The sequence below is a fragment of the Vespa mandarinia genome, chromosome 2, assembly GCF_050613455.1.
Source record: "Vespa mandarinia isolate Hongniang chromosome 2, ASM5061345v1, whole genome shotgun sequence".
Classification (NCBI taxonomy): domain Eukaryota; kingdom Metazoa; phylum Arthropoda; class Insecta; order Hymenoptera; family Vespidae; genus Vespa; species Vespa mandarinia.
In genome coordinates, this window is record NC_140811.1 from 9883510 (window position 1) to 9907925 (window position 24416).

The 24416-nt window shown below is 28.4% G+C and overlaps 6 protein-coding genes across 15 annotated transcripts; 3 read left to right on the forward strand and 3 right to left on the reverse strand.

Annotated features, from left to right (window-relative positions):
* The first annotated feature begins 1 nt into the window (after position 1).
* Positions 2 to 2627, forward strand: LOC146873202 (uncharacterized). 4 transcript variants are annotated; one of them, XM_085654855.1, is made up of 7 exons: positions 2 to 137; positions 718 to 834; positions 932 to 1173; positions 1242 to 1619; positions 1696 to 1876; positions 1941 to 2156; positions 2267 to 2614. In XM_085654855.1, exons 1-7 carry the CDS (start codon positions 135 to 137, stop codon positions 2504 to 2506), a joined length of 1377 nt encoding a protein of 458 aa, XP_085510981.1. In that variant the 5' UTR covers positions 2 to 134; the 3' UTR covers positions 2507 to 2614. The 4 variants fall into 4 exon arrangements, with proteins under 4 accessions (XP_085510981.1, XP_085510980.1, XP_085510982.1 ...); XM_085654854.1 differs by having other exon boundaries at positions 12 to 143; XM_085654856.1 differs by lacking the exon at positions 2 to 137 and adding an exon at positions 432 to 549 and having other exon boundaries at positions 1831 to 1876; positions 2267 to 2627.
* A 909-nt stretch (positions 2628 to 3536) lies between these two features.
* Positions 3537 to 8500, reverse strand: SCCRO4 (DCN1-like protein SCCRO4). 3 transcript variants are annotated; one of them, XR_014983778.1, is made up of 8 exons: positions 8316 to 8485; positions 8145 to 8236; positions 7704 to 7919; positions 6860 to 6998; positions 6406 to 6772; positions 6123 to 6330; positions 4621 to 5955; positions 3537 to 4453 (listed from the first exon to the last, which is right to left on the reverse strand). XR_014983778.1 is itself a non-coding variant. In XM_035863876.2 (8 exons), exons 4-8 carry the CDS (start codon positions 6985 to 6987, stop codon positions 4368 to 4370), a joined length of 867 nt encoding a protein of 288 aa, XP_035719769.1. In that variant the 5' UTR covers positions 6988 to 6998; positions 7704 to 7919; positions 8145 to 8236; positions 8316 to 8500; the 3' UTR covers positions 3537 to 4367. The 3 variants fall into 3 exon arrangements, 2 of the variants coding, with proteins under 2 accessions (XP_035719769.1, XP_035719795.1); XM_035863876.2 differs by having other exon boundaries at positions 5878 to 5955; positions 8316 to 8500; XM_035863902.2 differs by having other exon boundaries at positions 5843 to 5955; positions 8316 to 8490.
* Positions 8501 to 8745: 245 nt separating this feature from the next.
* On the reverse strand, positions 8746 to 11495 carry Vha26 (V-type proton ATPase subunit Vha26). Its single transcript, XM_035863916.2, has 5 exons — positions 11316 to 11495; positions 10755 to 10930; positions 10421 to 10589; positions 10110 to 10293; positions 8746 to 9919 (listed from the first exon to the last, which is right to left on the reverse strand). Exons 1-5 carry the CDS (start codon positions 11346 to 11348, stop codon positions 9801 to 9803), a joined length of 681 nt encoding a protein of 226 aa, XP_035719809.1. The 5' UTR covers positions 11349 to 11495; the 3' UTR covers positions 8746 to 9800.
* A 410-nt stretch (positions 11496 to 11905) lies between these two features.
* Rad60 (DNA repair protein Rad60) lies at positions 11906 to 13588 on the reverse strand. Of its 3 annotated transcripts, none has more exons than XM_035863855.2 (5): positions 13195 to 13588; positions 12977 to 13080; positions 12580 to 12825; positions 12370 to 12514; positions 11906 to 12307 (listed from the first exon to the last, which is right to left on the reverse strand). In XM_035863855.2, exons 1-5 carry the CDS (start codon positions 13268 to 13270, stop codon positions 12009 to 12011), a joined length of 870 nt encoding a protein of 289 aa, XP_035719748.1. In that variant the 5' UTR covers positions 13271 to 13588; the 3' UTR covers positions 11906 to 12008. The 3 variants fall into 3 exon arrangements, with proteins under 3 accessions (XP_035719748.1, XP_035719757.1, XP_035719738.1); XM_035863864.2 differs by having other exon boundaries at positions 11906 to 12310; positions 12977 to 13072; positions 13195 to 13586; XM_035863845.2 differs by having other exon boundaries at positions 11906 to 12310; positions 13195 to 13584.
* A 444-nt stretch (positions 13589 to 14032) lies between these two features.
* LOC118445412 (serine/arginine-rich splicing factor 7) lies at positions 14033 to 17567 on the forward strand. Of its 3 annotated transcripts, none has more exons than XM_035874866.2 (4): positions 14033 to 14169; positions 14482 to 14861; positions 16636 to 16878; positions 17324 to 17567. In XM_035874866.2, exons 1-3 carry the CDS (start codon positions 14161 to 14163, stop codon positions 16871 to 16873), a joined length of 627 nt encoding a protein of 208 aa, XP_035730759.1. In that variant the 5' UTR covers positions 14033 to 14160; the 3' UTR covers positions 16874 to 16878; positions 17324 to 17567. The 3 variants fall into 3 exon arrangements, with proteins under 3 accessions (XP_035730759.1, XP_035730743.1, XP_035730751.1); XM_035874850.2 differs by having other exon boundaries at positions 17321 to 17565; XM_035874858.2 differs by lacking the exon at positions 17324 to 17567 and adding an exon at positions 16993 to 17259.
* A 1206-nt stretch (positions 17568 to 18773) lies between these two features.
* LOC118445383 (uncharacterized) lies at positions 18774 to 21875 on the forward strand. Its single transcript, XM_035874782.2, has 3 exons — positions 18774 to 20202; positions 20498 to 20841; positions 20974 to 21875. Exons 1-3 carry the CDS (start codon positions 19349 to 19351, stop codon positions 21534 to 21536), a joined length of 1761 nt encoding a protein of 586 aa, XP_035730675.1. The 5' UTR covers positions 18774 to 19348; the 3' UTR covers positions 21537 to 21875.
* The last annotated feature ends 2541 nt before the right edge of the window (positions 21876 to 24416 follow it).

The following is a 24416-nucleotide window of genomic DNA, read 5'->3' on the forward strand; positions in this document are numbered from 1 at the left end:
ATATAGATATCTCTCATGAAAGGTGAAAAGTCATCTCAAAATAGTGATATAATTAAATTCATGTTAGGGTGAACCTATTTATACAAATGTTTTCTTTCCAAGTTCAAAAGCTTTGTACTTCTTGATCAAGAAAAATGGTAATGGTAAGTTCTATAATAATTTATATTATAAATAATTTTTTGTAATTTATATTTAATACATTAAAGAGCTCATAAATGTAAGTAAAGAGTATTTTTATTGCAATATTAATTTAAACAAAAATGAACTTACTAAAAATTCATTAAACATGTATAAAAATGTTATAAAGGTATTGTAGTATATTACTATTATTATGTAGTATATTACTATTATATGACATCTCGTATACACAAAAAATACTTGTTTTGATGTAATGTAAACACAAAATTGATCCTCTTCACACTATTTGTTTTGATTTATATATCCTGAATTAAAGAAATACTCTCTCTTATTTATTAAAAGTATACGTAATTTTGTATGTATTAACTTATAAAATTAATGGCTATGAAAAAAATATATATTGTCGATAAGGTAACATCAATAATTTTTTATAATTCTATGCATTAATTATTTTTCATTATTACATATTACTTGTACTTCCAATAAATTACAATTTTTTAATAATTTATGTATCTCTTTTATTACTAATTTATTATAGTTAATAAGAAATTGAAATTATTTTGTACTTTTATATTTTAGACAGATTCCAATAATGAATCAAAAAATGGAAAAGACTTGCCTCATCAAAATCATGAAGAAACAATACATACATCTACACCTTCTATTTTATCAGAATTGCAGATACATAGTACTGAAGTGAGATATATTTTTTGATTTGTCTAATAAGTAACTTAATATTTTATTTGTTCTTAATAAAATATCACATTTTATAAAGATTATATGTAAATAATAGGTAGGAGAAATTGCAGAAATGCCAAATTATGAACATTTGAGTACATCAGCGGTTTTACATTATTGTAAACATAAGATATTAAGGCCTTATCTAAGATTATTAGGTGTTATGGGATTAAGACCAACAAGCAGTGATGAAATTGATCACTTTTCACGTTATTGTATTTTAGCTAATTTTCATACTTTTCAAGTCGCTGTATTTATGTGCATCGGTTATATTTTACAATATATGGCATGCTTCAGGTAAATGATACGCTAATATTTTTTTATTCTTAAATTAATAACTGATCTGCATTCTTAATCGTTTATAGGAGAGATAGAGGATTTTGTTATAAACTATTACCACTGGAATTACAAATTGTACCAAATGTTAGTAAAGAACCTATGCATGAATCAGTTTGCTTTGGAAATGTTATATTCAGTCATATAATTCCTAGTTTACTTCATTTAATTGCATACTTATACACTGTATATCTATTTCGTATTAAAGAACACGAGCAATTACAAAATCTAATGGAACGGGCGTTTCTCTTATCTTCTAATCCAATTCATAGAGGAAATCAAAAAAGACTCGTACGAATATTGTGGTTTTTTATAGCTTTAAGTGTAGTATGGATGATAATAGCATTAATTACAGTAAACATAATGATGGCACAAGGAGTTATTTTTTTTCAATGGCTGGAACATAGGTACTTTTATTAATACATATCTAATGCATAATTTATATGGGAAAATAAATTTATTATATAAAATATTTTTCTATAGTCCATATCAAGTTAAGATTCTTTTAAAAATACTTTTAATTATATGCACACTATGGCATGACATGGTGCAAGGAACAATCATAACAAGTTATTGTCTGCAAGGCCAGCTTTTAATTGCACATCTTTATTTTCTTAGAGGAAAGTTACTTCAACATATACTACCTCCGATAGATTGGATGAAGGTATGTAAATTTTATAGTAAAAAAAATTGTTTTGTTTAATATAAAAAATATTTGTGAAATGTAGGAAATAAGTGAATTTAAAAAATTGTTGAAATATTTTAACAATGATATGGGACCTGCTGTTTCCATTTATACGGTTATAAATCTATCATGGGCAACTGCTGGAACTATTTGGCTGTTGCAATACAATGATGATGAAACAGAAAATAATTCAGTCACATGCATTAGTATAATAAATGTAGTATTATGGATATTGATATCGATAGTTCCATTTATCCAGGTAATACAAAAATTAAAAGATTTTGCAAAATAATTTTCACTTTTGTGTGAATAATATAAATTTTCGCTTATTAATATTTTAATATTTATATTATTCTTTAACTTCAATAGGCAGCTAGATTAACTACTGCTTGTTCTATGATACAAAGTATTGGTCATGAAGTACGTATCCGACCATTTGTTTATGAAAGTACACCAGGAGAAGATTTGGACACTATACTTTTATATACCTCCTCATTAAAAATGTGTGCTAGATTGTTTAGAATACCAGTGACAGGTAGGTATTTGTGCCTGCTTTTAACTGTTGCTAGTATTACTATACTTACATTAGGTCAATGTCAAATCTTATAATATCATTTTTTAAATAAATTAATCTTCATTATATTTCTTATTAATTTGATACTTATTTATTCATATACGTTTTAAATGTAACATTAAAATCAATAAGAAATAAAAACAATATAAATAGTTATTTGTCATTGTCAATATTGCTACAAATTAATATTTCACATTTAATTATTTATATACTTAATACCTCTATTAATTTTAAGATCATGTTATTATGATGTTTTTTTGAAAACGATTTAATGTTCGTAATTTTTCTTTTTATATCTCTTTTATTTTTTGTCAATACTAAGATAAGAGATTATTTTATTGGAATGGTATACTGTAGTTCGTAAATTGTTGTAAAAAGTAATTTATTCATTCAGCATCGTAATTACATTTCATTTTTTAAATGGCAGTAATATTTTAGTAGCTTATAATGACTTTTGTTATCTATAAATATTTTTTTCAATGTATATGTCTACACATAATTATTAAATTTCTATCATTAATTTAGTTATTCTTAATTTTAAAAATATAAGCAAGATTTTAGCTGTGTTATAATATTATGTAATATTATTTTTGTTATATAAATCATTTTTGTGTATATATGTCTATGTGGATGCGTAATAGAAGTACACATATATCGAAAGAAATATAAAAATATGTAAGAAATTCAATTTAATTATTCAACAAATTTCATAATAGTGTTAATTATATGATATTGCTATCTATTATAAATTTGATTTATTAAATATTAGTCTGAATGTGGATTGCATCCAAAAATTTCATTAATCGAACCAAAGCAATTATTTGTTTATTAATCAAATATTTTGACACAGTTGATTAAATAATAATCTCATATAATCATCGATGAAAATCACAAAATTTATATTACCGAATTTTAAGATTGATGATTACAGTATTATATATCATAAGTAATATCCAATAATACTAAATTAAATATTAAAATAATCAAATCCATAATAGAATAATCAAATTAAGTGCAGGTGTTAACATTCATATTCAAAAAATAATCCAAAGAATCGGAATTCAATTGCCTTTAATAAATATGATATTTTAATAAGAGCTCATTATACTAATTTACATTTATATAGGTAGCATCCGCAGGAACTACTTAGTTAATAGCACATTGTATTGACACTTTGTGGTACTGCCTTTTGAATACTAATTGCTGTAATCGCACTAGTATCGGGCAAAATTTCTTAATTGATTTCTGAACCTACTTAATAATGTTAATACATTTATTAAATGTGCCTAACTGTATTATACATATTTAAATTCAAAAACTGTTGCGGATAATGTATAGGTTTAGCTGCATAATTTATAAAATAAAATATTGGTATGGATTCTATATTTATAGACAGAAATATTAAAAATGTATAGACAAATTACTTCTACTTATTTGTTTATATGAATTCATGCAGTTGCACATATTATATTCAGGAAATAAAATATTTACAATGATATTAAGTCAATGCTGAAACAGCCAATTAGTGTTGCTTTTTAGATTATTAATATGTTCGATTATTCCTTATGAATTGCACAAATAATTTTTATATTAAAATAATTTTATTTTGAAGCGCAAAAATTTCTGCTATGAACTCTCGATAAACTGCGAATGACGGTAAGCAATCGAAATAAATCTATGAAGATTTGTTAAACAGTCTTCATAAGATCTCTTGCAAAAGAAAATTATAGAATGAGCTACTTACAATGCACTAATATTGTTTAATAAAAAAATAGTACACCACGAATGATGGTAATTAAAATGCCGTGAGTTATAACTTAACGAAAATTTCATTATTAACAAATATCGTGACGGAGATGAGTTGTTTACTTTAGTGGACTATTTTAATAGAATGTTTCAGCTACCCCTTGCTTCTGTCGATGATGCATCCTCACCTCTCTGCATTTTTAACCATTCAACAAATTCATCAAGCATTACAGGCCCTAAAACAAAATGTCCATGTAAATTCAACATATAAATTTTTTTAAGAAAAAGATTCTAAATATAACAAAAATATCTATAAATAAATATGTGGTCACACACAAACACACACTCTTGTTTTTCTTTATTTACTCTTCTTTAGGCAAAAGAATACAATAACATCACTTACACGCTCCATCTAAATCATAATTAGATAAGTCATGATTGATTGTACGAGAAAATTCTAAAATGTTACACCATTGATCTTTGTTGATTACTTTGTACTTAGATTGATCTAGGAACTGAGCGAACTGTGTAAACAAAGGCCAATGCTTTCCCAAAAGTAACTGTAGCATTACTCTAGCAGTTTCCATATCCATACTACGTTGATCTTTATCCTAAAGTATATGAATCAAAACAGGATATCATAACATTTTCTTTTTTCATTTTACAAATTTCACAGTCATTTATTCTCTCTCTCCCTCCCCCTCCCCCTCTCTCTCTCTCTCTCTCTCTTTCTAAATACCACTGTCCATAATAAAATAATCAAATTAAGTGCAGGTGTTAACATTCATATTCAAAAAATGATCCAAAGAATCGGAATTCAATTGCCTTTAATAAATATGATATTTTAATAAGAGCTCATTATACTAATTTACATTTATATAGGTAGCATCCGCAGGAACTACTTAGTTAATAGCACATTGTATTGACACTTTGTGATACTGCCTTTTGAATACTAATTGCTGTAATCGCACTAGTATCGGGCAAAATTTCTTAATTGATTTCTGAACCTACTTAATAATGTTAATACATTTATTAAATGTGCCTAACTGTATTATACATATTTAAATTCAAAAACTGTTGCGGATAATGTATAGGTTTAGCTGCATAATTTATAAAATAAAATATTGGTATGGATTCTATATTTATAGACAGAAATATTAAAAATGTATAGACAAATTACTTCTACTTATTTGTTTATATGAATTCATGCAGTTGCACATATTATATTCAGGAAATAAAATATTTACAATGATATTAAGTCAATGCTGAAACAGCCAATTAGTGTTGCTTTTTAGATTATTAATATGTTCGATTATTCCTTATGAATTGCACAAATAATTTTTATATTAAAATAATTTTATTTTGAAGCGCAAAAATTTCTGCTATGAACTCTCGATAAACTGCGAATGACGGTAAGCAATCGAAATAAATCTATGAAGATTTGTTAAACAGTCTTCATAAGATCTCTTGCAAAAGAAAATTATAGAATGAGCTACTTACAATGCACTAATATTGTTTAATAAAAAAATAGTACACCACGAATGATGGTAATTAAAATGCCGTGAGTTATAACTTAACGAAAATTTCATTATTAACAAATATCGTGACGGAGATGAGTTGTTTACTTTAGTGGACTATTTTAATAGAATGTTTCAGCTACCCCTTGCTTCTGTCGATGATGCATCCTCACCTCTCTGCATTTTTAACCATTCAACAAATTCATCAAGCATTACAGGCCCTAAAACAAAATGTCCATGTAAATTCAACATATAAATTTTTTTAAGAAAAAGATTCTAAATATAACAAAAATATCTATAAATAAATATGTGGTCACACACAAACACACACTCTTGTTTTTCTTTATTTACTCTTCTTTAGGCAAAAGAATACAATAACATCACTTACACGCTCCATCTAAATCATAATTAGATAAGTCATGATTGATTGTACGAGAAAATTCTAAAATGTTACACCATTGATCTTTGTTGATTACTTTGTACTTAGATTGATCTAGGAACTGAGCGAACTGTGTAAACAAAGGCCAATGCTTTCCCAAAAGTAACTGTAGCATTACTCTAGCAGTTTCCATATCCATACTACGTTGATCTTTATCCTAAAGTATATGAATCAAAACAGGATATCATAACATTTTCTTTTTTCATTTTACAAATTTCACAGTCATACATACCCTAGCAAAATCATAGGCATATCTATAAATTCCTTTAAAAACGTGAGGATCATTTAATTGGTTCCTGAGGTACTCAAGCTTTTGTTGTATTTTATATATGGAATCACATTGTAATTCCGAAAGACCTTTTAACCATTCGCTCAAAGTGAAAAACCCCATTTGACGAGCATTCATTTTATAGGCGAGAACTAGCATCACTACATTTTCTGGTTCAACTCCAATGTCTTCACAGAACTTCTCCATTCCTTCCGGGCCAAGAGTATCCGAATCATCTGGTGTTGTATATTCTCTAAACCAAGTTATACATCGTTTCTGAGAAAATGATGATGCGCTGGAGACATCTTCTGTTTTTGTGTACCGCCTTGCTCTAAAATAATAAAAAAATGAAAAATTATTCCATCATAGAACATTCTATTTAAAGCATTTATTAATACGTAATGTAATCATCTTATACCCAGACGTATGGCGCAATCGTTTTGATGGATGTCTTGGTAAACCCTCTTCATGGGCACTAGGTGACATATCAATTGATGTGTGATGGTGATTTGTGCTAGAGGGCGCTCTACGCTTGCTGCGTGGCATCCCTCTCTTCGCTAAAATTAAAATTTATTTTCAATGTCATCACATATAATGCATTTCAAAATAAATATTCAATAATAAAATTTGTAAATCACATATTATCATTCATATAGAAAGAAACAAATCAATACTATGCTTAATTTTTTTTATTGAAGTATGCATACATACGTATTAAATTTAAAAAATATCACTATAAAAGTTTATTAATTTTTTTATAACATAAGTACTTAGAACAACTTTATTAAATAATTTAATAAACATACAACATTAAAAATAATAAAAAAAAACATGAATAAGATCAACAAATTATCTAACAGAAATTTTTTGATGCATATACCTATGCTACGAGTCTCAATAATAATTTGTAATACTTTGAAATTATTCTATTCTATTTAATAATATTAACTTTAGAAAAAATACATTTAAAACATTAATATAAATATTAGAAGAAAATATTAGTGATTGTTGCATTATAAAATACAAAATATTATTAGTATTTAATATCACAACAAATCACTTAAATATTTCTCAATCAATCTAATTCTTTTTATTAATCTAAAAATAAAGTATAAAGTATTAAATCAGTATTTAAATAAATTGTTTGTACTCTCATATTAAAGACAAAATTTATAATAATGACAATACTCATAAAATTAAGTTACTCATGATATTATTTTATTAATATTAATCTTGTCATTATAAATAATAAAATTTCTTACCACGCAGCAGATATAGATGTTATTGAGCAAATTAAACCGACTGGGTTAACTGCTAACGTAACTGCTTTATAATGATTAAAGTGACATATTCTTTTTCTGGTATAAGAGAGAAAGTGAGGTTAGGTGCACCAAATAATTTTAACACCACGTAGTTTTTGAATCCTGCTGTACTACTTTCAAGCAATTTGCACAACATGTGACGTAGCAGGCAAATACCTAAGATATGATAATACAATGTATTTAAAGATTTCTCCTTCAAAATCAAGTATTTAATATGTGCGAATAATGAGTACTATAATCGAGATTTATAAATCACATATATTTGAAATTGTCAAGTCAAATAAATGTTAAATCTTCAAAAAAATACGGTATAGCATTATCAGACAAATTTATGTAAAATATATATAGAAATGTACAAAGAATTGAAGTGACCCTCCCTACCTTGTCTGACGAACCACTAGAGCAATCGTAAAAGAAAAGTATTTCTCATCCAAAATTCAACATTAAAAATAAGGCTGCCGTTCAAGTTCGGTCTGTAGAAATAATATTAATCATAGTGACGACGACAACAGATAGCGTGTTATTTGATTAATTTTGGACATAAATTACTACCTAAACGCTGCACAGTTAAAATCTCCTTGCAAATTCCGTTTTATTTCATTTTATTGCCGTTTCAAGACAGCAAGCATGCCTTTTTCGCAGAGATGCCAAACTTAGAAAGCAATTGGGTCCAGTGACGACAACCATCAGGAAAAAAGTCCATTGATATTTCGAGTATTACTCTTTATCGATACTGTCGATATCATCGTTACCGAAAATTTTACACATAAACATTGTTCTCCATATCATGTATAGTATTTATCGTTATATATTGTTATTAACAAAAATTCTCTACAAGTTACACCAAATTGGACCACAAAGAAAAATTTTTATTTTATCACTTTTTCAACATTTTAATCCAATTTTATAAGATGTTATATATTGTATTGTTGAAAAGGAAACTTTTATGTATGCATTGTAATTGTTGAATGAAAATATAAAATTATTATAATAATTATTTATTGGCAATTACTGCCTGATGACAACAGACAAGAAACAATAATAACTGCTTTCTACATATATTCTGAATGATTAGAACATAGTTTATATTACATAATTACAAATAGAATTACAAGGTCATCAGTATGCAATAATCTTTATACAATCTATTATTTTATATTATATAAGCTTTATATTTGTATCATAATCGGTCAAATACTTTAATAAGATGATAGCAAGTGAAATACTGTTACACACCACATAATATAACACACAGTAAGATAGTAATATCTTAAAATAAAAGAAACATAGATAATTTATCCATTTACCAATTTCCCTATTATCAACATCAAAATGTTAAATATAATAACTATCATTGAATATATTCGTTATTTATACAGAAAAAGCATATAGCTAGTAAGTAAAGCACAAACTATAATTCCTTTATATTGGTATCTTAGAATATAAATAGAACTTGACATATTCAATTTTTTCTTTTTCTTGTTTTAACAAATATTAATGCTGTTAACATTCGATACTATCACTAGCACAATAATATTGAACTTTTTGAAAATCAGAATATTCTGTTCATTATTAATCTATTGATTTCATTGTCCATATAAACACTGTGCATGTATAGTAGAATTCTGTAACAATGTGTTATATCCATTATGTATATATAGCTAATATTTCCACAATTGTGGTATTATAATAAGACATTGTCACATATTGGAAAAATGTAGCTATATTAAATGAAATTGTATTTGACTCATGAATAATATTTTATATATGGTATTTTATACCATTTCTTTCTATTAACAATACACAAATCTTTGTTGAAACAATAGTTCAATTTTATATTTTTTTTACAAATGACAGTTTTGTCATAGAGCCAATTAAAGATAAAGGTCATTATTATATGACCTAATGTATTATACATACAGTTATGCAACAAAATTGCCATAGACTATTTTCTAACCTACACAATATATTTCACGTGTTTACTGGTTGCTGCTTAAAAGGGAATGTATCAGCGAATCTCTGATGCAAGTAATTTCCTTAATCGGTAAATTTGCGATTAGGATTACTACCAAACAAAGCCGAACGAATTTCAGGTACCAGCTGTTGAGCTATAAGCTCTAATCGTGACTCCAAAGTGTTGTTAATCTTAATGCGACCTACATTTTAAAAAGATTTATTTAATATAATATTTATGATATTTTCATGAAATAATACTAATATAATCTTCTTGGGTTGGTTAGATAACAAGTATATCTTTTATATTATTTGAAAGAAAAGTTATTTGTAGAGAACAATTTGATAAGTTAAAACCTGTAAATAAATGGAATTAATTAATAATATTATTACCTTTAGATGTTAGTAATTCAACACCACCACAACTTTCAGCAGGCAAGAAAGTCTCTTGATCTATTTTAAGAAGAGCATCCTTCTTTGTCGCTTGTTTATATTCTTGCTGTATAGAATCTAGAAGAGATTCTACAATAGGAAAATCAACTTGACGAATACGGATAAAAACATGACTTTCTGTAAGCTGTAAAATTATAAATATATTAATATTTTTAATATATTTATTATATAACAAAAAATATTATGATATAACAAAAAATTCAGACTAAGTAATATATGCAATCATACAAAAAAGAGTTGATTGATAATACCTGATAGAGACCTTGAGTGATCAATAATCTCAAAATTTGGCTATATTTGTTTGGATTCTGAGTTATTTCTCCTAATCTTTTTCTAGCTTCATCAAGAACATTACGTACATGATCTTCACGAACTTTTAAAACTTTTAATCGAGCTTGATTAAGCATATTTGAAGATTGACTGTAAGAATTATTTTATTTTACAATTTAAGAACATTTTACAGTGCGTTCAAAATATCTGTTAAGAGAGATTAAATATATCGCATATTCTAATATTTATAACATTGAGCAAAATAAAATTTTACATGTAATTGTATGGAAGATAATAAAAAAGATTTTTACACACATTTTCTTCTGTAGTTCAACTTGTTTTTCTTTTTTTTCATAATATTCCATAATCTTAAGCCGTTGTTGTTGAACAAGACGTCCTTTTTCGATATTAAACTCTTCCTCAGCTTTGGCATCTATTTCTTCTGCCTTTTCATTAGCTTCCTGTTCTATAAAAGCCATCATATGGTTAATCTGCAATCCAAATAATAAATTAATTTTATTTATATTTAACCTAAAAACATTGAAATATTCAACATGAATTAAATTAATTACATTATGACACATTTTATACAAGTAAAGTTACATCAAAATTGAATAGATATGAAATAAAAATACTTAAATGTTTAATTTTCTTTTCCATTGAATACCTAAATACATTATTAATGCAGTCTCTTAATTTTAAATTACATTAATATATATATAACGTATAAAGTAGATACAAATTTACAAACGGTTGTAACATATATTTAGATACGGGAAAATTCAAAAATAACTTATACGAGACAGATGTAATCAGACTTATACTATACATGCATGTTAATATAATTTTATTGAAACATTAAATTATTATACAAACCTGTTTTTGTACATCAGCATCGCTGAGCGCCATGATGTGAGCTTTGTAAATGTATTTAAGAATAAACTTTAATAATCTACAGAAGTTAAAACTTAGGTAAATTGAATCCAAGAGGACGGAGGACAGAGTCAACGCCTATCTAAAAAACCGTAATGCTGTTCTCGCGTAACGACAGTCATATGACTGTAATTTGTTCTAAAACGCACCACAGTAGCGCCACGATAAGGAAAATGATAGAGGCAGCAAGCGAAACGAGAAGATAAGGCGGTATACATGAAAGTATACATGCAATATGAATCAAATAAAGGGTATACAATTTTCAAGTTCCTCATTGTTATTACGTAATGTATGAGGCTTTTTCTTATTAAAAGTTAGTTTTATTTATTTATTACATTGTAACTATATCCATTTTTTTACTGAAATTTCTTCGTTGAATCTAATTTTATATTAGTCTACTTTTTAATGAGCTTTTGAAAAGTATAGTATTTATAATTAACCAAAATTAGAAATGAATTTATATATACATAAAAACATAAGTTTCTGTTTCCCACTTGTATATTCTATATGATTTTATCCCTTTTCTTCTAATATTATTCTATTATACTTCTTCAATTTTATTTCTAAGCTTGTATTTTGCCATTTTTCTTTGTTTCTTCTGTTCTTTTTTTTCAATAATAATAACATAATCATATATTATTTTGTGGAAATGCAAAGATCAATACATGCTTCTTGCTCAAAATCTAAACTTTCTGGTGTGTCATTGACATTAATGGGTTCTCCATCAAAGTACAATTTAATATTAGATTTATTAACGCCCCATTGACGGGCACAAATACCAATTAGTAGTTTAAATTGTTGATTTTTCTTAAGTGGAATAATTAATGACTCCTTGTTTGCAGTTTGTACTTTGATCTGACATATGTCTTCTTCTATGCTATTCTGTTGATTTTGATATTCATTTTGAGGAATCACATTTGCATCTACTATCCCTCCTTCTAGAAAAAAAGAAGAGATAATCACATAATTTTATATAATCAATTTAGTTTATACATACCAAGAATATCTATGATTGAAAGACCTATAGAGGAAGGAGTATCTGTTAAGTTTATACGTTTTTCTTTTTTCATTATTAAAATTTGCTCTATAGAAACGTTTTCCATATTTGCAAAATATTGGAAAACTTTCCTAAAATTATCATGCTGTAACAAAATTCTATAATTAGTATATATTTTTCTTTTATTGTAACATATGAAACTGATCTTACGTTATGTATATTTAAACGGTGAATAGTTTTAGATTGCCATAAGATCTTTACATTTACATCAAAATTTTCATCCTTTTCTATATCTTCATCGCTATTACAATCCAAAATTATTGAATCATCTGTTACTGTTCTTATATTTGTACAAACTCTTGTATATATATCATTTTCTTCTTGCACAGATATAATTTCTAAATCTTCTTGTACAGAAACAATTTCTGAATCTTCAGTTATATCATGAGTAAAATACTAGAAATAATAAACATAACAAATTTTTAGTACATTTATGTACATTTAGTACATTTATGTACAATAATAATAATAATTATTATAATAGTAATAAAAATAATAAAAATAGTAGCAATAAACTTAAGGTATATACATATGTTTATTATCTTACACAATCTTCTACATTCCTCTGCTTTCTTCTCTCTTTCTTTTTATTTTGCTTCTTGTTTTTTTGTAATTCAGTATTATGATTCATACAAACTTTGTTCTGTAAAGCTAAAATTATTTAACGTTTTTTATATTACTGATAACACTTATTTCATATTATTGTGAAAATAATTTGTAAATTGTACGAACATTAATATAATAAACGGAAAAATCAAAATATACCTTTTAAACGTGCTACAGAATTGACATATATGTCATTCTCATCCTCGGAAGAACTATCCAATTGTATGCTATTCATTATTTTGTTCTAATTCTATACTTATACTATCGATAAGCACATTTAATTACCATACATGGAACATAAAGTATAAATATCTAATATTACATATTTGAATTCTCATTTGATTGTTTCGTTTGACTATTTTTCCTTCTAATCTTTATTCACTTATAACAAATTTATTTTATTTTCTTTTCCTACTCCTATCACGATCAAAATTTTATATCCAAATAAATAAAATTATAGACAGTAATAATAATAATATAATTATCCTTTTAACACTTTTTTAAAATATATTATGTACATACATAATATATATGACTGATCACTATGGTATCATAAATTTGCATATACGTCATTGTTACCATATTCATATCTGTTAAATATTTAACTTTGCTTCATTTGATACAACATCATAAATTAACCAATCATAAGAAATATTTTCTTACTGGAACAGAATTATGACTAATGGCTATTTACGATCGTTTTCTAAAAGTTGAGATTGGTTGTGGTGAGACAAATGGTTATTTTCATGATTTTTATTTGACTTGTTGACAATTTTATTTTAGACATTTTAATATTTAATGATCAAAATCGTCTTTTTTTATTATTACAATTAAATAAAATTTCTAAAATATTATAACATATTAATAGAAATGAATACAAATTATTTAAAAATATATTAACCAATAACATTCAATAACAGTATAATAGGTATTTTCATTTATACAATCACAAGCGTCTCGTGCTCTGTTAGAAATGTGACTTTATAAAAGAGCTTTTTTTTCAATCCGCTTGGAATCGATGTTCTTTAAACCGATGCCGTTAAATGTTTGATTTTCTTCTGTAAAACAATAACTAGTTACTTTTTTTTAAAGGTTCAAATGAATGTGATAACGAAATAAATCAGTATGAATAAGGTATGGGTTTACTATTATCATACTAATGTATTTTGTAATTCGAAAGAAATTAGAGATATAACAATGACTTCATTAATTATATTACAATTTTATAGTTGATCGACTGAAATCATTTGATATAGATATTCTTTGATATATCGTTTTAAAACTTGTTGAAAAAGTTTTACACAGTTTACAATCAAATTTAAATGATTAACTTAAATTATTGATCTATATAATATAACATAAAAGTTTTCTTAAAGTAAATTATAATTACATTTGTTTTTAATCATATATATTTTACTTGATACCAAATATGAAAAATTATTTTAGATGTCAAGATATCCTTCAGACTGTAAAGTCTATGTGGGAGATTTAGGAAGCAATGCAACAAAACAAGAGTTAGAGGATGCTTTCTCATACTATGGACCTTTGAGAAATGTATGGGTTGCCAGAAATCCTCCAGGATTTGCTTTTGTCGAATTTGAAGATGCTAGAGATGCAGAAGATGCTATAAGGGGCTTAGATGGTCGTACCATATGTGGAAGACGTGTTCGTGTGGAACCATCAAATGGAAAAAGATTGAGAGATAGAGGCTCATCACGACGTGGTGTGGCAAGACCATTCCATCCAGAAGACAAATGTTATGAGTGTGGTGAAAGGGGTCATTATGCAAGAGATTGTCCTCGACATAGAAGTTCTCGTAGAAAACGGTAAAATTAGTAGTTTAATTTGATTACAATTACAATTCTATATGTTATAAATATTAATAAATATAGGTATACAGATTGCAGTTTTTCTATTTAAATGAAGTTTTATATTTTCTATTTCTCAGAAATTATGTTAGAAATTATGAATATATTCTTAAAATTTGTATAGTTTCAATGTTATTGGTTTTTTGTAGTTTGTTTTGTATACATTATGAATACTCATTAATTCCTAAAAGTTTATTCATTATATATCATGAATTTTTATTTAATTCAAAGTATTTTAATGTTACAAATATTGTTGTAATATTATATAGTTGTACATTTCTCTGTATACCTATATTATCATTGAAATTATACAGAACATATTGATTTAATTAGAATATATTTATAAGATGTACAACATATTCATTATTCATATTATCATATCTACAGATTTGATAAAAAATTATTTTTTAAAATATCCAATTATTTCATAAATTCACGAAATTTAATCTCCTCAGGGAAAAAATTTAGTAATTAACATAGTAATTCTTAATATCTCTATGCGTTAAATTTACAAAAAAGAAAATAGATCTGCAGCAGAAAATCAGAAATACTCATAATACATTTACATATAGTTACAATGTAGAATTAATAAGAGAAGTCGACAAAGATAAGACCATTACTTCATATCAAAATGATGAACACTTAAACAATGGTTAAGATAGCGAAGAACTTTGCCGATGTAACAATGCCCATTATTTATAGGAGATGCGGCTGAACAGGCATACACATGAGAAATGTGTTGCTACTGTGATTCTCGCGAGATTCGCCTTGGGTTCACTTTGTGACACACTGCGTAGTTACAGCGTAGAGCACTCACCTACTTTGGGTTTCCTTCTGCACTCTGCGAGCGAGAGAGGCAAACACGGCCGACGGAGTGGCTAGTTCTGCGCACTACGATACTTCCACTGACCACTGACATCACCCTAGACAGAGAGTTTATGCACATCGGCACTTCTGGTAGCCCGGCCTTCTTCGTTCGACTTACTGTTTGTGCCTAGTCGTCGTCATAGTACCTAGTGGTCACTGAGAGACAACGTTTGAGCCATCTCATCTAGCCACTCTTCGTCCGTTCATCCGACCCTCGCGTGATTTCATCTGCATACGTGCTCATCCGCTCTCCCTTCCCGGCATTGCCATCGCGTGCTCTACGACTGTGTCTGCTATATGCAGCCAGGAAAGATGGTACATAATAGAATAGTAAACATATTTTGATCGATCGTTAATACAATTCATTTCGCCAATTTATAAAAGGACATCAATAAAAATTGATAGCTGAATTGTGGTATAAATAAGAAATTAGCTCGATTTTAATAAATAACAATAAAACATTATAGGATGTGATCTACTTGGATAGGATTTGCTTTACTCCATCCAAATAAAATTACAATTGTCTCGACATTGTCTTATATTTATAAATGATTCGTACATAAACCATATGAAAGGAGGTAATCACAGGTAATAACGAAATTAATGAAAGTTAAAAGGAGGTCAGCTAAGGTTATATAATTATAAATTAGTGATAAACATTAAAGATCGTTTACACGTGCAGAAACGTGATAAAAGTAACAAATCTCGTATCTTTAAAGGACGAGAAAATTTTTTGATATTAATATTTAGGTGCAACTTTGATTCAGGAGATATTAGAAAATACAACTACATAATAATGAAGGATATCTTAAAATCCAGGCAAAAGACTGATATAATCATTATTTTAATTCGATATTATTTATAGGTCTTACTCAAGATCTCGATCACGGTCACGTTCGCAATCTCGATCGCGATCACGGTCACGTTCACGTTCAAGATCTCGAAGCAAACGTTCAAGGACACGTTCGTCTTCCCGTAGTCAGTCTAGAACCAAGAGTGGCCACGGTAAGGACAAATTTCGTAATAAGAGGAGGTTGGATTCTAAAGATCGTAGTCCACGACGATCAAAATCTAGAACCGCATCTAGATCACGTAGTAGATAGATATGGTAAGTGCATTTCACGTTTTTCTTTAATAATTTTTTTAAATGCATTCGAATCTATCGGTTTTCCATCTATTGCATCTATTTCATCTGTCTACCTAATGATCTCTTTTTTCGAAGGAGACCCACATTAAGGTTGTGAAAATAAATCTTTCAAGCAACTGTCTAAAAAAGTACAAAAAACAATAGATTTTTCAGAGGGAAAGCTATTTACAAGAATGGGAGACCTTGCTTCTAATGCATCTAAGCTCAGTGAAAAGTGTCGATGGATCCGAATGTATTCGGAATGCAAATGAAATGAGTTTTTTGCACACTTTGTTCATTGTAGTATTTTAATTATTTAAAAATGTTAATGGTTCAATAACCGAATAATCGAAATATTTCTGATTTTCTGTTACATAAATACATATATTACTTATTCTTTCATAATTCAATATTATCATTACAGTAGACATGGGTTAAAGAAGTCGAAGATCTGCTTCCCAGAGGTTAACGCGATATGTATAACTTAGATTATGTAAAAAGCAATTAAAGCACATACTTTATTATTCTACATATATATTAAGTCTGTTCTTTCTTGTTCTCAAAATAATTATAAAATCGTAAACGAAACATAATTTTCTACAAAACCAAAATGAAATAAAATTACTTTCAAGGCATGTATACTATTCAGTAATAGTACTTATTAATAACACTCGTAAAAAGAATAAATTTTCATACAAATATACAAAAGTTATTATTTTAAATATTCGATAAAATACTCTCTTTCATCTCATGGAAAAACAATTTATGATTTATCTAATATATATACATATATACATATATATATATGTTCTTCGCGTGTAATTTTATGAAAAGTAAACGTATCCTATCCGTTCATTAGAAGAATATCTCGAAAAAATGACATATGCGTGTCATCTATCGAGACTCACTCACATTTCAGTTTTCTTTCGAAGTAGTAGAGTTAGTTTCATGTACGCATAATATATATATGTCAGCGCAGGAGGTTTTGCTTTAGCAAAAATTTTCTTTGTCAAAATTTAGATTTTATATTTAATCATTTACAAAATAATAAAAAATTATAGGTAATGAAAATATGAAAATTTCACTTTCAATTCAAATGAATGAAAATTATGTTTATTTCTTCTTTTTTTATTTATTAGATATTATATATTTAAAAAAAAACTATTTTTTTGTTAATGATAAAAGTGGAAGATGCTCTGTTTTCTGTTCTTGCACTTGATTCCTATACCCTTGATACTTACATTGTCGAGAAAAAAAGAAAAAAATGAAGAAAGAGAAAAAGAGAAAGCGATCGAGAGAGAGAGAGAGAGAGAGAGAGAGAGAGAAGGTGAACATATGGTCCCGATGCTTTCCAAGTTTTTTTCATGGCTTCGTTCATTGCTGGCGATATATATACAAATGAACGTGAAAAATAGAAAACGAAGAAAACGACGACAAAGTATCCCTTTAAGTCTTTTTCATGTTTATGTCCCTATGAAGAAACCGGTTTATTTCATGTTTGCAAGACGAACTTCCCTCAAAGTGAAAAAAGGAATATCAACTGGCGGTTCATTTACCATTTCTCTCTTTCTCTGGCGCTCGCGCGCGCGTATACGAGAACGTGTTTTACATTCCTCGAATCTGGCTACCTATATCACGTAGGATTCTCTGGAAAATAATAGCAGGGAGGTACAGTAAAGAACAACAAAGACGCATAATAGGAATAATCATTCTTCTTCGTGTAATTTACATTTACACCTTTAAAATTATCTATAGATTTTAATTTACATAAATAATATATTTTTATATAAAGTTTGATAATTGCAGAATAATAATAATGATTTGAATATCAAGACTATATCCACTATTCATTATTATCGTCCGCCACTGTACTCAAAGTTAAACGAAGAACTGCTGCGATGGTAGGAGAGGTAAGAAAGAAGGATGCTTGAGGGCGATCTACAGAGGGAGAGGGAAAAAGAAAAAGAGGAGAAGAAATGGCCGACTTGTGATGAAAAGAGAGGAGAAAGGGAGAGAAGAACGAACCTACGTTCGTAGCGTCGCTCAACGATGATCCTCATTCGGTTTTCAGTCACGTTCTTGCAATTGCGACTCTCGCCTTTCGTCTCATTTTTTGCTTACGTCGTTGACCCCCTTGTATTTCTTTCGTCATTCCCCCAACCTTCCCTCTTTAAAGAAAGGAATAAGAAAGTAATCGAGTGCATCGTGTTCATATTTGTGTGTCCTTCGGACGTACGAAAGGAGCGAGAAAGGCAAAACGGTGCATATACCCATTTTACCAAAGGTTTGAGAGGAGAAAAAAACAAGAAGAAAAAGAAGAAAGATCATATAAGTCGAGTGTAATACATTAAAAAGCGCTGGCGCCAATTGGTAACGATTCTCATCGGCTGTAATTAAAAAGCATCCGTGTGCGCGCGCGTGTCCTGGGTTGCGTGTGTGCGCATGCCGCACGATGACCGCAACGTACGCGAATGAGTCGACGAGTACGATCGGTTCCGAGGAACGCAAAACTGCGTGGATGTTCGAAGAAGCGCGCGGAGAGAAAGGTTCGATTGCTGCCGCAAGGGTGAGCCACGAGGGGGCGGGAGAGGGTGCCCAATCGGAGGAATTACTCAGGACAATGAAAAATGAGATCGAACAAGAGAATTTAACAGTAGCAATCGAAACTTCTTATCTTTCTTATCAAACTCAATCCAATAGATCATCAGTGATTTTCGAGAACGAAACGAAAAGAAAAGATGAAAAAAATGAAGAGAACAAAGAATCTTTACGGTATTCTGAAGAGAACATTGAACAGGTTTCTATAACTGAAATAACAGATGAATCCGAAGGAAAATTCTCAATCGAAAGGGATCTTTCGCAAAGCAAAGATTCTTCGAACACGAGTTTCCACGAGAAATCGATCAGAATCGATGAAGGATCGCTCGAAAATGTACGACAATCAATCAAGAAAGAACTGACGATTGTTGAAGATGTAAAAAGTTTCAACTCAAAAAGAGTACTTTTCACGCACGGTACATTAGAAATTATCCATAATGCTATAATCGGAGAGGAAGAGAGAAAGGGAGAGGAAGAGAGAAAGAGAGAGGGAAAGAAGAAAGAAGAAAAAATAAATTCAAAAAACGAGTCGTATGATCCAGAGATTGAACTTGATTTTCACGAGGCTGTACGTACTGGCGATGCGAAGTGCGTCACGACACTTCTTACAACTGGTCGCGTCCAGAATCTCGACGAACCGGATTGGAATGTCTCTGGTGATCCGCCCTTGCTGGTTGCCGCCACGAATCATTGTATATCTGTGCTTAAGTGAGTTTTTTTTTATTATACTGTTTCACAATAAGCTACCTTCTATTTTGTATATTAACTGTAAAAATTCCGCGATAAAGGCCAGTCTAAGCTAAACGTATGCAAAATCCATAGAAAAATCTAATGTTTATATCTATTAGTTAAAAAAAAAAAAAGATTGAAAGTAACAAGGAAATACAACCGCTATAAATTCGACTTTAGTTGACATTACCATTTACCATTACCATTACTACTTTTTGCAAGGATGACAAAAATTTAAACTAATTTGATGTTTTCAATTCTTTTTTATAATCAGCGTATTATTAGCCAACGGATGTGATCCAGGCGTGCGTTCTCCTCGTGGGGAAACTGCATTACACAGAGTTATACTCAACGGAGGGCCAGGAAATGTTCTGAATTTCGTGGGAGAACTTCTAAAATATGGTTGCCCTGCCGGAGTTAAAGAAGCCGGAGGTGGATTGACAGCGTTGCATGTTTTAACACGACAGTTGGCCCATGCGCAAAATTCAAAAAGCCTTAATCATGATTATGAAGCGGCGCTGAAAACATTGGATTTGCTGGCAAAGGCAGGACCTGTCAATGCCAAAGATCATCAAGGTCGGAGTGCGTTACATATTTTGGCGTCCTCCACAGTATTCGGTAGGGAAAACTATTAGTAATGCTTGTATTCAACATTTGCGCCGTATCGTTCATATTTTCTATAAAATTCTTACGATTATTTATATTTATAAATCATATTAATAAATAAGTATAAGATTTTTCTTTTCACAGATAATAACCATAGAACGGAAATAGAATCATTAATAGAGACTCTACTGGCGGCAGGAGCGAATCCTGGTTTAAAAAACGATCGCGGAGAGAGTCCATTGCACGAATGCCTTGAGTGTGGTGCCTTGAACACTGCACTTTTATTGATACCTCACACATCACCTGGTATAATGTCGCGTTACGGTGAAACACCGTTGCATATTGCCTCAAGAAAGAACTACGTCGATATGGTAGCAAAACTACTAGAACATGGCGAGGATCCCAGCGTGCAAGATGTCGGTGGCAATACACCCCTACATCTTGCTTCTGCAAGAGGCTTCCATCGAACGGTTTCTCTTTTAGTTACATCGCCTCTTGCTCAATTGGAAAAGACAAATTTGGATGGTTTAACAGCCCTGCAAGTTGCTGCCGAAAGTGGCTTTGTTAACGCTGTAAGACTTCTTTTGAAGGCTGGAGCTGATCCAAGTCAAACGATACATTATTGTACAACGACTCTACATCGTCATCCAGATATCTCGATTTTGATAGATCATGAATTGACGAGACGTCGTCAACTTGCTGCTTGATTATCCATATGATTGATGATAAATCATCAAGATTTTTCTATTTGACTTTCTTTCTCGAATGCGAATGATTGTTTAATAATCGGTGTCATCATTTGTTATTGAATGTTCTATTAGGAATCTGTTGATGCTCTATTTACTTGATATTGTGATGTTAAGAAGACGTGCGATTAAATAATGATAAAAAGAACAATAGATATTCGAAGATTGTGTAATATTGAATTAGAATTATATCATTCGATTTGTTACGTATGTTATATATATGTACACACACATCGTACGCCCACGCGCGCAAGCACACTCATAGCACACATTAATTGAAAATAAAGTCAGTTACATCGACATGTAGAATGTTATTTCAAATCTTAATGTCAATACCGTAATGTTTTAAACTGATATGTAAACCACCAATAATACAACGTATGTTCTTAAAATAACATGAAATATTTCTCGGTAATATGCGTGCATAAGAATTTCATAATGACATTAAAATACTCGATAATAAAAAGATTTAATCAATCAGTTGAATACAAAGAAGATCATACATTATATATAAAATAAATTTAGCTTTGATATTTTGCAATATGATTACATTGTATTCTTTTTTATCTTAAACAACAAAGGAAAATGTAAATTTCTGTTAATAAGTAAAATCAATCTTTATCAAAATTCTCACAGCCTTTAAATTTGATCGCTGCATATGTTACATTCTTGCTCAATTTAATCTTGCATCATACTTATTTACAATCTCATAAATTACCATTTTTTAACCATATTCACATTTTTCACATGTTGTAAAGCAATATATAAGAATTGTAGCAGTGGTGATTATAAGATTGATTGCGATCGACTGGTCAATTGCGTAATGATTTATAGTCGATCGCCATTAATTACCAATTCTTTTCTATCCATATATCCTATTACGCTAGCATGTCAAGTAATTGTGCAAAAAACGTAATATTTTTTAATATTGATATTTATTTAAAAATAAACCGCGGTTAGATTTGCATTTAAAAAAGCACGTATCTAAGAAAAAATAGTAAGCCACTACTTAATTATAGCTCATAAATGTTTTCGACATTTCTCCTGAAATTATTATAAAATTTAATTTTTTAAATATCTTCAAGATTTTACATAAACGTAACACATAAATATTGAAATATTTAATCAAATATTGCAAAAATACAAATATGTTAGCAATTCCGGAAATAAAGGAAATTAAAGCTGATTATGAAATATGATGTAATACTGTTACATATTTATAATTATATGTGTAGTTTTATGTGTGCTCTACAAACTATTTGTATATATTAAAGTAAATTCAATATACATATATCGCGCGATTATGTATGCATCTATGTATGTATGTACATTGTTGTAATTTCTATAAATTGAGCATCATCTTTGAATTTATTTTTTCACAAGAAAAAATAAAAGACTTTCATAATTAATATTTAGGACTGTTTAAAAATCTATACTAATTTAGAATTCATGATGCAATGAAATCTATTTTGGCACAATAAAAATATTTACGACTATTTGTACATTTACAATAAATATCATCATTATAACAACGCCGCGTAAAATTAATTCTTTAATCACAACATTTTCATTGTTACAGATAAATAATTATTTTCTTACATTAAAAAAATACTACATGTACTAAAATACAAATCATTAACATCATCAATGTTGGTTGTAAATGGCATAATAAATAGTGCAATGAAATATATAAATCTTTTTAATTATAGTTTTTACATTAACATTCAACTGATGTTAATACATGAAATACTATTATTGAATAATAACAAATTATATCATTTGAATCATGCATTTGGATAAAAATACTAATGAAATGTTAAAATCATTTATATAAAATGAGATATATTTTAATTGAAAAATTTTCAGAATGTGAAAAACGTATTTAAAGTCATTAATATTTGTTTTTATACAATTTTACACAATTATGATAATTAGATTTGTATGCCATTGACAAAAGTAATTTGATCTAATGATAAAAATACATAAAATTTTTGTCATTAGATAAAAGTACAAACAGCTAGTAATATCTAAATTCTTTGGTTTATAATATGTGGATAATTATATTATCCACAGTTAATATTATGAATATAATTTTTAAATGGACAGAGTAGAAAGCCCAATATTCATTTGCATGCATATGTGCATGTGTGTATACATAACTTCAATCATACAGTTATATTTTTTTTGCATACTTGAAAGCAGCGAAATTTTTACAACATATTATATTTCTAATTTCTGTAATGTATTGATATTTGCATAAAACAAATAATTAGTTATGATAATTACTTTATATTTATGAAAAATCAATAAATATTTCAATTTCTAAATTGATATATTTCTTTCTCCGTTTCATTATTTCTCTCCCTTTTTGTATATAAATACATATGCATTATACAAGGCAATTTGCTTTATGAAAATTTTTAACATTCTACGTAGATCTAATGATCTTGTTATTATGTATAGTATTTAGATTTAAATATAAAATTTCCAGCATACCTGCTTATAAAACAAAGCAGAAATGCATAGTGTTTAATTAGAAAAGCTGCTTAAAATTATAAGATGCAGCAGTTGATGATCGTTTGATACTTTATTGCTTATGCCTAAATATTAAACGATCGTCGACTATGCTTTGTTGTTTCGACAGATTTAAATAGTACTTTTTACTATTCAAAAATATACTGTTAATTGTAAGTATATCTTCCTGTTATGATTTAAATACATGTACACATGTGCGTACGTGTGTTCATGTAATGATTATACGATAATATAAAATATAATATATTATATTAACAGATTCACTACCACTATTTGATATCTAAACATTACAAACAATTAATATAG

Coding starts and splice junctions, on each gene's coding strand:
- LOC146873202 (XM_085654853.1), top strand. CDS start 517: ATGGCTATGAAAAAAATATATATTGTCGATAAG. Junction 1,620..1,695: donor TTTCAATGGCTGGAACATAG/GTACTTTTATTA, acceptor ATTTTTCTATAG/TCCATATCAAGTTAAGATTC. Junction 1,877..1,940: donor CTCCGATAGATTGGATGAAG/GTATGTAAATTT, acceptor TGTGAAATGTAG/GAAATAAGTGAATTTAAAAA.
- SCCRO4 (XM_035863876.2), bottom strand. CDS start 6,987: ATGCCACGCAGCAAGCGTAGAGCGCCCTCTAGCACAAATCACCATCAC. Junction 6,331..6,405: donor ATGCCTATGATTTTGCTAGG/GTATGTATGACT, acceptor CATATACTTTAG/GATAAAGATCAACGTAGTAT. Junction 5,956..6,122: donor TTATGATTTAGATGGAGCGT/GTAAGTGATGTT, acceptor ATTTTGTTTTAG/GGCCTGTAATGCTTGATGAA.
- Vha26 (XM_035863916.2), bottom strand. CDS start 11,348: ATGGCGCTCAGCGATGCTGATGTACAAAAACAG. Junction 10,931..11,315: donor ATGCTGATGTACAAAAACAG/GTTTGTATAATA, acceptor TTTGGATTGCAG/ATTAACCATATGATGGCTTT. Junction 10,294..10,420: donor TCACTCAAGGTCTCTATCAG/GTATTATCAATC, acceptor ATAATTTTACAG/CTTACAGAAAGTCATGTTTT.
- Rad60 (XM_035863845.2), bottom strand. CDS start 13,270: ATGAATAGCATACAATTGGATAGTTCTTCCGAGGATGAGAATGACATA. Junction 13,081..13,194: donor TTCTGTAGCACGTTTAAAAG/GTATATTTTGAT, acceptor AAATAATTTTAG/CTTTACAGAACAAAGTTTGT. Junction 12,311..12,369: donor TTCAATCATAGATATTCTTG/GTATGTATAAAC, acceptor CTTTTTTTCTAG/AAGGAGGGATAGTAGATGCA.
- LOC118445412 (XM_035874866.2), top strand. Junction 14,862..16,635: donor AGAAGTTCTCGTAGAAAACG/GTAAAATTAGTA, acceptor TATTATTTATAG/GTCTTACTCAAGATCTCGAT.
- LOC118445383 (XM_035874782.2), top strand. CDS start 19,349: ATGACCGCAACGTACGCGAATGAGTCGACGAGTACGATCGGTTCCGAG. Junction 20,203..20,497: donor CATTGTATATCTGTGCTTAA/GTGAGTTTTTTT, acceptor TTTTATAATCAG/CGTATTATTAGCCAACGGAT. Junction 20,842..20,973: donor GGCGTCCTCCACAGTATTCG/GTAGGGAAAACT, acceptor TTCTTTTCACAG/ATAATAACCATAGAACGGAA.